Here is a 12,781-nt window from a genome sequence, read left to right as displayed (position 1 = left end):
TTATGAAATGAAGCTATCCACATCATTGAATATCAATAAATGTATATGATAATCTAAAAAAAATGAAGGTCCCTTCAATAGGTCTTCTTTTATAATGCCATGTTTTCTAGTCACCTGGAGCTGTGTACGTCAATCACAGAAAACACATTCTTTTTCAAATATAAACAATGTATACTGGATACTAGAGGAACACAGATACAAGGAAGGAACAACTGGTGAACATTGAAATAATTTATATATTAACTAAACACTTAAATTGATGTAAGAACTCATTAACAGGCTGAAATGAGATGAAAATTCTTAAGTCAGTATGCAACATGTACCATGTAATTGATCTGTTCATACCTTTTCTAATAATGGTAAGTCTGGTAACTTTACATCCAGGAGAGTGGTAAGCCTTATATGAGACTCAGTTATGGTAAACTCCAAATACGACCCTCTTCCCCTGTGGATTTGAAGGTATTTCCACTGGTGGGAAATTTAGAATATACTTTCTTCAAGTACAACAGAAGGAAATAGGAATGTATTACTGGCATAACCAACTGATGAACCAAACATTCATACCAGCCAACTCTTTTTGTACTTAATCATGACTATATTGATCCACAGCATTTTACATGGGTTTGTTTGTGAGAAAAGTCAGACCCCTCTTGAAAAAGAAAATCCCTGAGTGAAACTTGTTACCTTGCTAACCCATTACAAATCCAACTTTATGACTCAACCGTCACATCACATGGAGCCTATGTTTCTTTAAATGAACTCTTCATTGATAGATATTTCCAGTGTAAATTGGAAAAGTCATGAGGATTGGTGCTTTTGAAAGAGAGGGTTGTTCATTTGTCAGCACAGAGCATTTACTGTACAAAGTTAACATTTGCACACATTCCTTGAGTGTAACTACTCAAACAATTCCAAAGCTTAGACTGATTGTAATTTTACACATGGAATAAAAACGTTGAAGACTCTCAGTTACTCTTGCCTTTTATGGGTTTCTGTGTCTTTGATCAAGAAATTGTTTTATTCTTCTCTGCAAAAAAAAAATATTTTCCATGTCCCAGTCAGCTAAGCCACACTTAAGAGAGAAACATGCAAATTATACTAGGAAGAATAAAGGACAACTGTCAGCAACCTGACCCTGATGTGTAAGGTGTAGCGCATACGTGCATGTGCGTGTGTGTCCACGCCCGTATGGAAGTGCACACCAGTCTTGGAGTCCGCGCCATGCAGAGCTGCTAATTAGGCAAAAACAACCCAATGGAGTGCATCATTGACATGTAAAGAAAAGAGGGAAGAGAGTCTGAGTTGAGGATGAATTGATCAGAGGATGCAGGGAAGGAAAGAGTAATTAATACAGACAGAAGGAGAAAGGAAGAAAGTAATCTCAAAATGAAATTTCATGGCAATACAATGTATGCGTCTCTGAATTTCAAATTAGTTGCCCTTGTATGTCTGAGTATTATGTGGCCACATCTATCTTTGCGACCAAAAGCGCATCACAGCCGCAGAGAGCATGACAGGCTCCCTAGTAGTTTCACACTTGTAGTTTTTTACTCGTACTTTTTGTTTTGAATTCACATTTGTGTAAGATCTGGAACATCTCTCTTATCTCTCTGTCTTGCTTGGAAGAGCTTCTTTGCCATAGTTCTCGTTTCTCCAGAGTAGGTGATTAAACTACGGTGTTGATAGTACCCTGGTGATGAGAATGGTGAGTCAGAGTTGACTCCCTGCCTGCTCTTAGTCGAGCAGCTGGGTCGGGGTTGAAGCCGGCCACCTCATTAGGGGAGCAGTAGGGCTGTGTCCCCTCCAGTGAGAGGCTACAGAGAGCACAGCCTTACAGACAGCAGCTTGACTCCTGGGGTATGGACCACAAAAAGCCAGACACACAGACAGAGGGATCTCGTGTGTGTTTGTGTGCCTCTGCATGTGTGTTCACTCTAAGCCATGTTGTGAAGCGTAACCAGACTGCTCTCTCATGCGCCCACGCTGGTGTCTCACGCAGCCACACATTTCCCAGATGACACACATGTATGTACACCACACATCCCCAGCAACCTCCACCACAGCCACTATGTAATTAACAGACAGAGGAAATGGTGCTGCTCGGGGTGGGTATGTCGGATGCAGGGAGGAGGAGAGAAAATCATCTCAGCTCGTGCCTTCCCCCAAGACACACTGTTTTTCTGTGGCTGTGTGCGTTGGAGAATAACAGACAAAGGTGAAGAGAGGGAAGAGATGCCGGCTGGTCTTTTGAAATCTGTGTTTTTGTTGCAAGCTGCTGGCAGGCAGGCAGGCAGGTTGGAGGTGGTGGTGGGGGGGGTGAATACAGAGCGAATGGTGGAGAGGAAGAGAAGTAGGAGGTGAGGTATGAATAATAAGGTGCGCGCACACACACACACACACACACACACACACACACACACACAGCCCTATCATTTAAAACCACACAAGGCAGAAGGCAAGATGACTGTTTTCTTTGTGTTTGCGCACAAGACAGTGAGAGTGAGCCTCGTCAGAGAGAGATGTACTCCTCTGCTGTTGCTCCATCATGGAGGCCTGCTGAATAATGACAGATCAGACACAGGCAATACTCTGGTTGTCTCTCTTTGGATTTTTGATTGATCTTTTCCTCTCTCAGGTCCCCCCCCCCCTGTTTCTTTCCCTTTTTTCTTTGTATCCCCGTTCTCTGCCCCTCCTTTCTTATCTCCTTCTCCAGTGGAATTATTTTCTTTGATTCCCTTTTGCGGCAGATACTGATACTTGTGAGTAAAAAGCATTGTCATTTATGCACAGAGACATGCACTTGGAGGTGTGCATGCACGATGCACGTCCAAACAGACAGACAGACAGACAGACAGACAGACACACACACACACACACACACACACACACATAGACATCCGTTCCCTAGTGCCTTAGGGTACACTGCTCTGGCATCTCATCTCAGAAGTCAAACAGACCTGGAACGACCGAAGCAGGTTTATCCTGCTGTGCTCCTGAATTTTGTGTGTGGGTGTGTCTGTGTTTGTCTGTGTCCGTGTGCAAGTGCCCGCGTGAATGCATGCAACCTTCGTTTATGGCCGAACCCTCGTATCCAAGTGTCTGTGGTTTAATCTGCATCCTCATAAGTCTGGTTCTCTTCTCTGGTACCCTTTCTATACAAAGTTGCTGAACTTCACTTATTTAAGAATTGCTGCCTGCCTAAACTGATCCTCTTGTTGTTTTGCCATATCATTCTATTATATCCATTGTACAGTAAATGACTCATGATGAATATACTATTTTGAATGTTTTCTATTCATTTCGCTGGTAATAATTAATGTTTTTCCCAACATGGTTTTGGGCACAGCACTTTTTTAATTACCGCAGTAGCCGCAATTACTGTGTCTTTCCACCCGTTTCCTCCTCTTATGTTCATCCACAGCTCAGATATTTATTCTGCCCTATTTTTCTTTTTCCTTCTATCTTTGGTGAGAATTGTTCTTCACATGGAGCTCCTTACATGCCCCCCCAGCTCCCACATCCTTCGGCCAGCATGTCTACTGTCAGCCAACAAGTCAGGCAGCCCTTCAGAATGACTAATACCTATCTAACTGACAACATCAGTGGCAGAGCTCTTTATTCCGGGTGAATCTAGCGTGAGCTTGATTTGAACCTTTCCTCCAACTGAAGTTTGTCTCTCCCTTGAGTGAAACCTTTATTGCTCTGTGTGCAGTTTGAACAGACCTGTGATCTGAGCAGTGCTTTTTTTTTCTCCCAGATGTTGTTCTACGGAGTGTTATGGTATTTTCTTTATTTTGCGGTTATGATAGGGCTTCTTCAATCAGTCAGTTGACTTTAGCTTCTCTTTCCCTTTTGTATATTACTGCAAAAAATCTGCCAATACTCGTATCTTATCGCTTCCAGTAAATTTGTTCTACAGTGAACTTAGACTGATTTTCATGAATTCCCTGTGGCTGTTTACACTAGAAAAGGTGGTTTCTGGTGAAAGCATTATTGTGTTAAGCAACAGTACATGAATGTTATGTGTGAGTTCGGTCACCTTCCTGAAAATGCATGTTGAGCCAATTAGTTAATTACGAACCTGTTTTAAATTGACCATTTGAAGGCGACTGACATCACCCAATGCCCAGCAGGACTCCTGCTCAGGTCCAAACCAGTTCAGATGGCATTGTCTGCACCACGGGTAGTGAACACTGTATATGCTGTTTTAGTACCTTGGCAGTGGCGGGCCGGTGGCTGGATCAGATAGATGAGCCAGCAGCACTGCACTGCTAGTTTTAACGAGCTGATAGGCAAATCCCTTTCTGGTTAAAGATTAACCACTTGCCAGAGCTGCCACTGCATTATCTCCCCACTGGCCAGGGCACACAGGAGCCAAGAGGATTAACTTTATATGCATGCATTTGTGTGTATGTGTTAAAAGGAGAGAGAGGGAGCGAGAGAGGGAGCGAGAGAGAGAGAGAGATCTGCATTCCAACCAGCAAAAGGGTGGAACTGTGTTGTTTGTTTGACTACTGGAGTTAGTGATCGGCTTTACTCCCAGTGGGGTGCTAAAACTGTGTGTTTACTGTATGCCATTTAGCAGTCAATCTGCTCTGCGTGTGTGGTAGGCTGGATCATCACTGTGTGTAGTTTGTAATCTACATGTGCTGTTGTGTTTTCACTTAGGATGTAGCAGCATCAAACAGCTAATTGCATCTGGTCTGGTGTGAGAGAGACTTACTTAACTCTGGTCCTCCCAGTGCATTAGAACATTTGCATGTGGACCATTTTTTTTTTTTTTTCTAAATGGTCAACCTTTTCATTATTTCTCCTTAACACAAATGGATACAGACTTTTACTGTTCAGTTTTGCGCAGCAAGATCTGTTAAACCTGTTTCTCCTTTAAATGCTTGTCACTGGATTAAGGCTGTGACATATGTTGTTTTATTAATATAGAACTCTTGCAGATTAACTCGGAGACAGCGCCATCTGCTGGCTGTTTGGAGTATGTAGTGGTAGAGATTGCCTATGGGTCTGGCTGTGTGATGCTGCCAAGTGATAAGAGTTAAATACTGTGTTGATCAATTGTAAGACATAATGCGTCATGGGTTACTTGGCTAATGGTTTTCCTCATTACTTACTAAGAAGGTTGTGCCTTGGAAAAATATTGTTTTTACATATTATACATGTAAATTTCCTAAATGCATTTTGTAATATATATTTCCATCTGAGCCGAAATAACAAGACGGTGTGATGAATGCTGAACAATGAAAGTCTGTTGAAAGGTGTCTATTTGAACATTGTCCATTGGCATTTGTTGGTAAGGAGTCTGATACTTTCGCACTAAGTGTTTTGCTAATTTTCATTTATTATAGAGAAGCCATAAGAGATCTGACAGGGTATGATCCAATGCTGTGGTGGCTTCATAAAGACAAACCTCTCCAAAACCAGCAGTGTGTGCTTTGCGGTTCACTGAAGGGGCAAAAGAGAGAGACAGACAGTGAACATGTGTCAGTCTTGTGTTTTCTCAAAGGAGCCAGACCATGTCCTCGGGAACAGAAAAGAGCTTTGTCAAGAGGTGGCCTTTGGTACAATGCTAGCCACCATGTAGCTCTGGCCCAAAGATAATCTCTCTCCCTGTCATCTCTCTCCGGCTCACTTGCTCCCTCATTGGTCTGAGAAAAGTCATGAGTGACAGAGGGAGGAAATGACTAAAGAACAACTCATTCACACCCCTATGATGATGGCAGGACAAACATGTGAATCCAAACGCAGAGTTTTACCCTTTTTCTTGAGCCAGCCTCATCCCAGCCACTCATTTGTTTCAATGTCTCTACCTTGAAAAACTTTGCTGCTTGTGTGTGTCTGCGTGTAGCTTTAAAGTAGCACTGCCCTTTTGAGGACTCCTTGTGCGTAAAGACAAATAATTTCTTGTTTTTTCCACATTTATGATAAATTCAGCCTCTTCTCTTACGATTGTTTGAAAGAGCGTATTCAACCGTGGATGACCCCAATGGCAAAGCAGCACATTGAAATAATTTGAGGAAGTATAATTACATGAAGATGATTCCTCCCCTCTGGTGTCAGGCTTAGCACATGCCACAACATGTTTCTCAGTCTGTCTTTCTGTGATGAGAGAGGAAGAGTCCCCCATATAATTAATCAACGTCTCTGTCCCTAAAATAAAGCTGTACATGCTCACATACATCCACACACCGCTTCACTCTCCAGAATCAGCAATGGGGTCAAATGTGAATTATTATATATATTTTTTTTTCTCTTGCCTCGTTTTCTCTCCTCTGTTCTCTCTGTCTCTCCCCCCCTCCCCCTCCTTTCTCAACACCCCCCCACCCCCACCCCCCGTCCACCCCCCGCCTTGGCAGAGCATGCGTGCCTGTGTCTGTTATCTACAAATGGCTAAGGAATTATAGGTTGAGAGGGGTGGAGGAGGGAGAGGGAAGAGAGGGAGGAAGGCTGGGAGGGAATGAGAGAGAGAGAGAGGGAGGGTGAGTGTGAAGAGGGAAGTCGGGGGAATGGGGGGATGAGGTCATGTGACATCGTAGCAGCTGCTAGGCTAAGAATTTCTGTTTTCTCACTTAGAGGGAGAGCGCTTAAGCAAGGAGGGGAGAGATAGCTGCGTGTGTGGTGTGTTGCTTTGTTAGATAAGCCCTAAACGGTCTTTGTGAGAGGCAGTGCGAGGGACAGGAAGGCGGGCTGGGAGGGAGAGAGGGCGGATGGGCGAGAGGAGATAGACGGAGAGCAAGAGAGTGGACCAGGAAGATGGTTTATGTCCTGTTAGTGCCAGCCGGTGTGTTTGGGGCTGGGCTTAACGTGAAGATGCAGTCATGGGGGATCGAAGCGGTTACACTCCTTTGTGCAGTAAGAAGCTAAGACCATGCTTTTTGTCTATGGTGGGGGTGGGAGGGCAATGCCAGACCTCCGGATGTGTGCCTCTGTGTGTATTTGTCAAGCTATGTGCTTGTCCTTCTCCCCTTTCACTGTGTGGTTTTCTGTGTGTGGTTTCTTAAGAGAGTTTAGAATCCCATGTGCTTCCTTTACAAACTATTCTGGCTATTACTCCCTTTTTGTTTTTTTTGTTTTTTTGGTTTTGTATTTTTTCTAACTTTTCCTGACTTTCCCCTCAGAATGAGAGTCTGACAGCGTTTTTTACAGTTGCTTGCGGGGCAATATGTTTGTTATTTCACTTCTTTGCCTGTCTTCCCGTGGTACAGTGAGTATTGTTGAGACAGTAGACATTGTTGATTCCATTATTAATTGTGCGCTGGGTTCATTCAGAGTGCACCGGGTAACCGAGGGGTTACAGGCAGGAGTAGTTGGGAATGTTGTACTCTCCTATGTCTGACTTACCGCTGTGTCAAACACACAAGGGTGTGCTGTGGCTCTCCTTTAATCTCTTGAGGCAACATGATCTTTTTATAGCCCTCTCAGCCTCTCGAGTAAACCCAGATTTATCTCCCAATTATCTAATTCTGCTATTGATATACTTTGAGTAAGCATTTTCCATCTGGGTATATGCAACATATTTTTGTATTGGATTTGACATTAAAGGTGAGGTTTTGTTTTAAAAGTGAAAACAAAAACACGAACAACTGTTTCAGACACTGTCCTCTGAGCTGCCCCTGATATGTGTTTCTGTGTGTTTTGCTCCAGCATGTATGGCTATCACATGCCCTTCTGGCATTTAGGGATTTTACTGACCGAGGGGCTGTCAACGCAGTGTCACCTTTCAACATGCACACACACACACACACACACACACTGGCGCACACACAAATGGCAGAACATAACCCTCCTCGTCCATTCTCCACGTTTAATCACAAACTCTTATAGATGCTGGGCAGCAAATGGGCCTTTTTATTTGTCCCTTTACAATTTAGCCAGAGCTCCTTTTCTAGAATGTTGATTCATTTCACAAGTTTTTTGTTTATTCATCTTTGTGGGTTGAGAAAGATCAAAGTTGATAGACATTGTCAGAATGGGGACACATTTCTCATTGTTTTTTTATAACACTGGAGCCAGTGAGTGCCATTGAGTTGTACAATTATATCAGGACATGCATTGGATGTGTAAATTGTAATAGCTTTAAATATTAGAGATACCACCAGTTGGACAAATACGCCACTCTGCTAGTGTTGGAGCCCGTTCCGTCGACTCATTGTGTAAACTCTGACCTCAGGCAGCCACACAGCCAGACTGGAATTCTTGCTAAGGAAGGGTGACCTGCCCTCCTAACCTCCCACCTTTGACCCTAAGCCATACAATGAAAGCCCCTCTGCCCCACCTCACCACCTATCCCTATCTGCCCCAGCTGTCACAGACACTCAGCACCGTGCTGCATACTGTCTCCCCATCGTAGGAGGAATAGCGTTGCACTACTTTTTTCACATAGTATTTGCCAGCTAGTTTTTTTGTTTGTTTAGTTTTTTTTTCCTCCCCCATGTTACGTGTGATATTTTTATCAATGGCCACCATCTATATAGTCCTTCCACACCCAAATAAATGAAAGTCTTTTTTCTAAAAAAAATAAGTTCAATGATACCTACAGTGTTTTTTATTTTTTGCTTTGTTTCTTTTTTTTTTATAATTGAGTACAGTATTGGTCTTAAAATGCTACCATTGTTTTCCCTTCTGTCTATTTGTAGGCATGAGCCATGAGCCAAAGTCACCATCCTTAGGAATGATCTCCACGGCAACCCGAACCACGGCGACAGTCAGCCCCCTCACCCCGTCGCCTCTTAACGGCTCCATCGTAGCCAATGGAAGCCCAGCTACGCAGTCAGCTCACTCTGGATTTGCTGCAGCCCTCCGTAAACTGGCAAAACAAGCTGAAGAACCGCGAGGTAAAGGTTATTAGATATAAAGACAAAACCTGCCATGTATTTTATTTGTAGTAATCTGTGGAAAAGTAATTCACAACAGAGTTGCAATACTGAAAAAATTGTATACTAAGTTATAGAAATAATTTACACATTTTAAAAGGTTTTAATGATTGTGTGAAGGTACAATATTAGAAGTCTATTGTTTAACAGACCACTGATTATGTCAATCTGTGAGCCTTAATTTCATATCAAACCTTTAAACTTGAAGGAAGATGTCCATTTTGCATCAATCTCAAAGTTAGAACATCTCACCAAATAACTTGCTGTCATTGCGGTGTCCACAGCCAATGACAGGCAGTGAAAGGTTGAACAAATTACAAGATCACTCACTCGTTCTGTTCCTGACAGGTCAGCCTTTAATTTGGCATCAACTCACCTGTGAGAGTGGTGCTGTAAATGATGCAACAAGCGCTAAAGTGAGCTCATCTCCAGTGGTTTCATTCATAAATTATGTGTGTATGTTGCTCACATCAAGCAGACTTGAGATTTAGTATATAAATGAATTATATTATATCACAAAGTATATACGAAAGAATTCTGTTCTCAAGGAAATGCCATCTTGTCATATATGATCTGGCTGAATGTTTGTAGCTGGTCTGCTAGTTGAGCTGGATCTATCAATAATTTAATTCAATTTTCTTTTTTTGAATACTTTATAAATCCCTTGCAGGAAATTATTCCTGTATTTTTACTCATCATGGATGAGCCATGAGCAGAGGGCAGCCACTTGAGCAGTGCCTGGGGAGCAGTCAGGGGTTCAGTGTCTTGCAGAACAATATTGGCTGGGAGCCTCATGGGAATAGAACCAGGAACTTTCGGTTCCAAGACAACCGCTCTTGGCACCTGTGTCCTGTAGCCCCAAGTACACTTTGTTGTCAATGAGGCACACAGATATCTACAACATTGATATTCATCCCTCTCCGGAAGTTTTAAAAAGTAGAGAGCTACATTACAAGCACAGAAAATTCCTAAATGTTTTTACACTTGTGACGGGCCTCTTTGCACTCTGTGTAAGCTATGTAATAATAACGATATCCTGGTGTATATATTTGTTCTCAAAATGAACTATGGAACTAAGCAATCATTTGACTTAAGCCCAAGCCATATTTGCTTTGACACAATGCATCGTGAATGTATTTTGAAAATAAACTTTTATTTGCCCAATTTTGATTTGATCTCTCCGGGTGGCCTTAATACCAGGTCTGAACATTTTCACCCCTCACCAACCAGCCACAACAAGACTCTTGATTCTGATAAGTGACCTTGTTGGCTAAACCCCAAAACCATCTGCTGGTTAAAAAGCAGTGTTAGCTTAGCATATGTGAGTGAACATAGAGTATGTGTTTCCACACATCTGTGGATGTATGTACATATGTTTGCATGTGTGTGTGTTCTCCATGGGCATTATATATAGTTTTGGCTCAACGTATGATACAATGATATTCACACTGAAATGCATTGAATGGTGTCCTTAGGATTGTAGGATTTAGACGAGCTACTCAAACTTACCAACTAAAAGTTTTGGCACTGTAATTTTGTTATCTCGCTAAATCTTATATATATCTCCCTGTTAGTATCAACATGTCTTGACTTCCCATTATCGTGCTTCTTCAAAGATCCCCATCCATTTTTTGTGTAGGTGTCGGTCCCTATATATTTTTCTTCTACTTCTGTCAAATATAGTCCTGGCTCATTCTAAGAATTACACAGAAGTCATACGAAAGCAATGCACATCATTTCTCTCATGCTTATGCAGGAAGATACTAACCTGAAAATGACAAAGAAGCTCAATTGGCAGCCTTTCATTGTGGAGTTTATTAAAGATTCAAAGATTGTGTTTGTGTGTGGGCAAATGTATTTTTAGCTTTACGCCTTGGCTTCAGACAGGACAGAGACCCAGCTGGACCAGCTGTCCACCCTTTCTCTGGCTGGTAAATCAGAAGGTCTCCGTACTTCTGTCCCTGGACACATTGCACCCCAGGTCACTAGAGCTTGGGACCCAAAACCTTACAAGTGATTTATTACCCCAAAGAGAGAAAGGGGTCGGCTCCAACCTCTCATTTCCCTCTCACTCTTCTTCCTGCTTCATACCCTGAGCCATAGATGCTGGCTTGATTAATTTCTAATTCTTTCTCCCAAAAACATAGCTTGAAAATGTATTTCTAGAAGCAGATTCTGGAATGGGCTCACCTATATTGTCCTTCCTTTAACTTTTACTAGTCTGACTTGGGGAGTTTATTTTTTCCTATCCAGTTAATTTTGGTTTGGTAAAGTAAGAATGAGTGTGTCTTGTTTTATTTGTATTCAGCAATCTCTTAAGTCTGGGCTCCATTTGTTTTTGTCATGCAATTGCTCACTGGATCTTGTCTAATAACACAAACACCTTTTTATTAAAATTGCAAAAAAGGTTTATAAAGGTTATATAACCTGGTTGTTTTTGAGGCCAACTGAATATGGCACCTTGCAGGTATATGGAGTGATATGTGGGTGAGTCAGCCGTTGGCCACAAGGTTTGACTTCCTGTATTGGAGAAATGGCTCTGGGATGGACAAAGGCATTTAGCCCCTGAGAATCTAGCCACCTCTCTGTCTGTAGAGCCTGTATTTTTAGTAAAAACACACCCACACTCATAAACTGTTGTCTTTGCAGCTGTGTAAATCTTGTTATTTTTATTTTTTTTAGTGCGCTCTTTCTTTTCACCAGCTACTTTGACTTAATCCCTCTCATCTCATGTATGATGATTTTATGTGAGTTGTGCAGCACGGGGTGCCATGACTCATTGTCCCATGGCCCAGCGGATTTACTTAGGTTTGGAGTACTAGTATCGCTTCCACCAGCTGCTGAACTGATTTAAGTCCTTGAGCAGGGCTGCTGTTTATACACACGTGCAAATGGTCCTACACACATATATTGCCACTTGTCTCTGGCAAGTATAATGAACAGCTCCATGTACTGAGTGCTGTTTTGAATAAGGGAAGTGATGAATAATGAGTATTGGAGCACCGTAAAGGACACCGACTCATCGCATGAACACTCACTACGCACACACTTCTTCTCTTACATGTGTATGCAAAAATACACCAACATTGATAACACAACCTGCCTTCAAAAGGGAGGCATGCTGATGTCTGATTAATTAGGCAGATCTGTGTTTAATCCTTGGTGTTGCTTTTTTTTCTCCTCACATTTCTTGTCAATGCAAGTCAGAGACTTCCTTATTGGTTTCATACAAACTGTAGAACACCGCCTGGAGAGAGAACCAAGAGAGAAGAGGAGATAGGTGAATGAGATAGATGGAGTGAATTGGCTGTTAAAAGGAGGACTCGGAAGTAATTAGCTATTCGTGAAAACCTGAGGTGTTCGTCAGATGTGTGTGCGCGTGTGTGGCCAGAGGCTCCCCTTGTTTTTGGGAGCCCAGAGCATGCTGGGATGGTGAGGCAGTGTCTTTGACCTTTCCATCTGGAGCCTGCCTTGAGCTCACACAGCACTGTGTGTGTGTTTGTATGTGTGTCTGAGTGTGTATGTGTGTGTGTCTGTGCCTGAGTGTTTCCTCAGGGCAAAACCCTTCAGGCTGTTACTGTCACTGAAACACAATCAAGCTCATTTGCACTCCCTCTTCTATCTCCATACAGCGAAGCCCTACATCTTTCATGTATGCCTTGAGTAGCACGGCGATGAGGCAGTATTCAAAAATAATATACATTTAATACAGTCTCCAGGAGGTACAAAGCATTGCCCCCTCTTATTCCTAGCAGCCATCTTGTAGTGTCTTTCCTCCACTTCCTGCCACAGCAGCCATCACTGTATGCCACCCCCCCCCCACACACACACACACACACACACATTCTGATTACAGGCTTTATGTTGTGATGTCAGTGCATGGCCAACACTGTAGTAGC

At 42.6% G+C, this 12,781-nt stretch overlaps 1 protein-coding gene across 1 annotated transcript in view; it reads left to right on the top strand.

The window, feature by feature from the left end:
• The window catches only part of gse1b (Gse1 coiled-coil protein b), a 161,085-nt gene that overhangs the window by 122,956 nt on the left and 25,348 nt on the right, over positions 1 to 12,781 (top strand). Inside the window, exon 3 of the mRNA XM_086174487.1 lies at positions 8,646 to 8,843. Within this exon, the coding sequence (XP_086030613.1) occupies positions 8,646 to 8,843 (198 nt within the window). The remainder of the gene's footprint in view (positions 1 to 8,645; positions 8,844 to 12,781) is intronic.

Source organism: Fistularia commersonii, chromosome 27 (genome assembly GCF_037954325.1).
Source record: "Fistularia commersonii isolate RoL2024-O1a breed Wild chromosome 27, RoL_Fcom_v1.0, whole genome shotgun sequence".
NCBI classification, from domain to species: Eukaryota; Metazoa; Chordata; class Actinopteri; order Syngnathiformes; family Fistulariidae; genus Fistularia; species Fistularia commersonii.
Note: the sequence above shows the minus strand (reverse complement) of the source record. Positions and strands in the feature narration are given on the sequence as shown.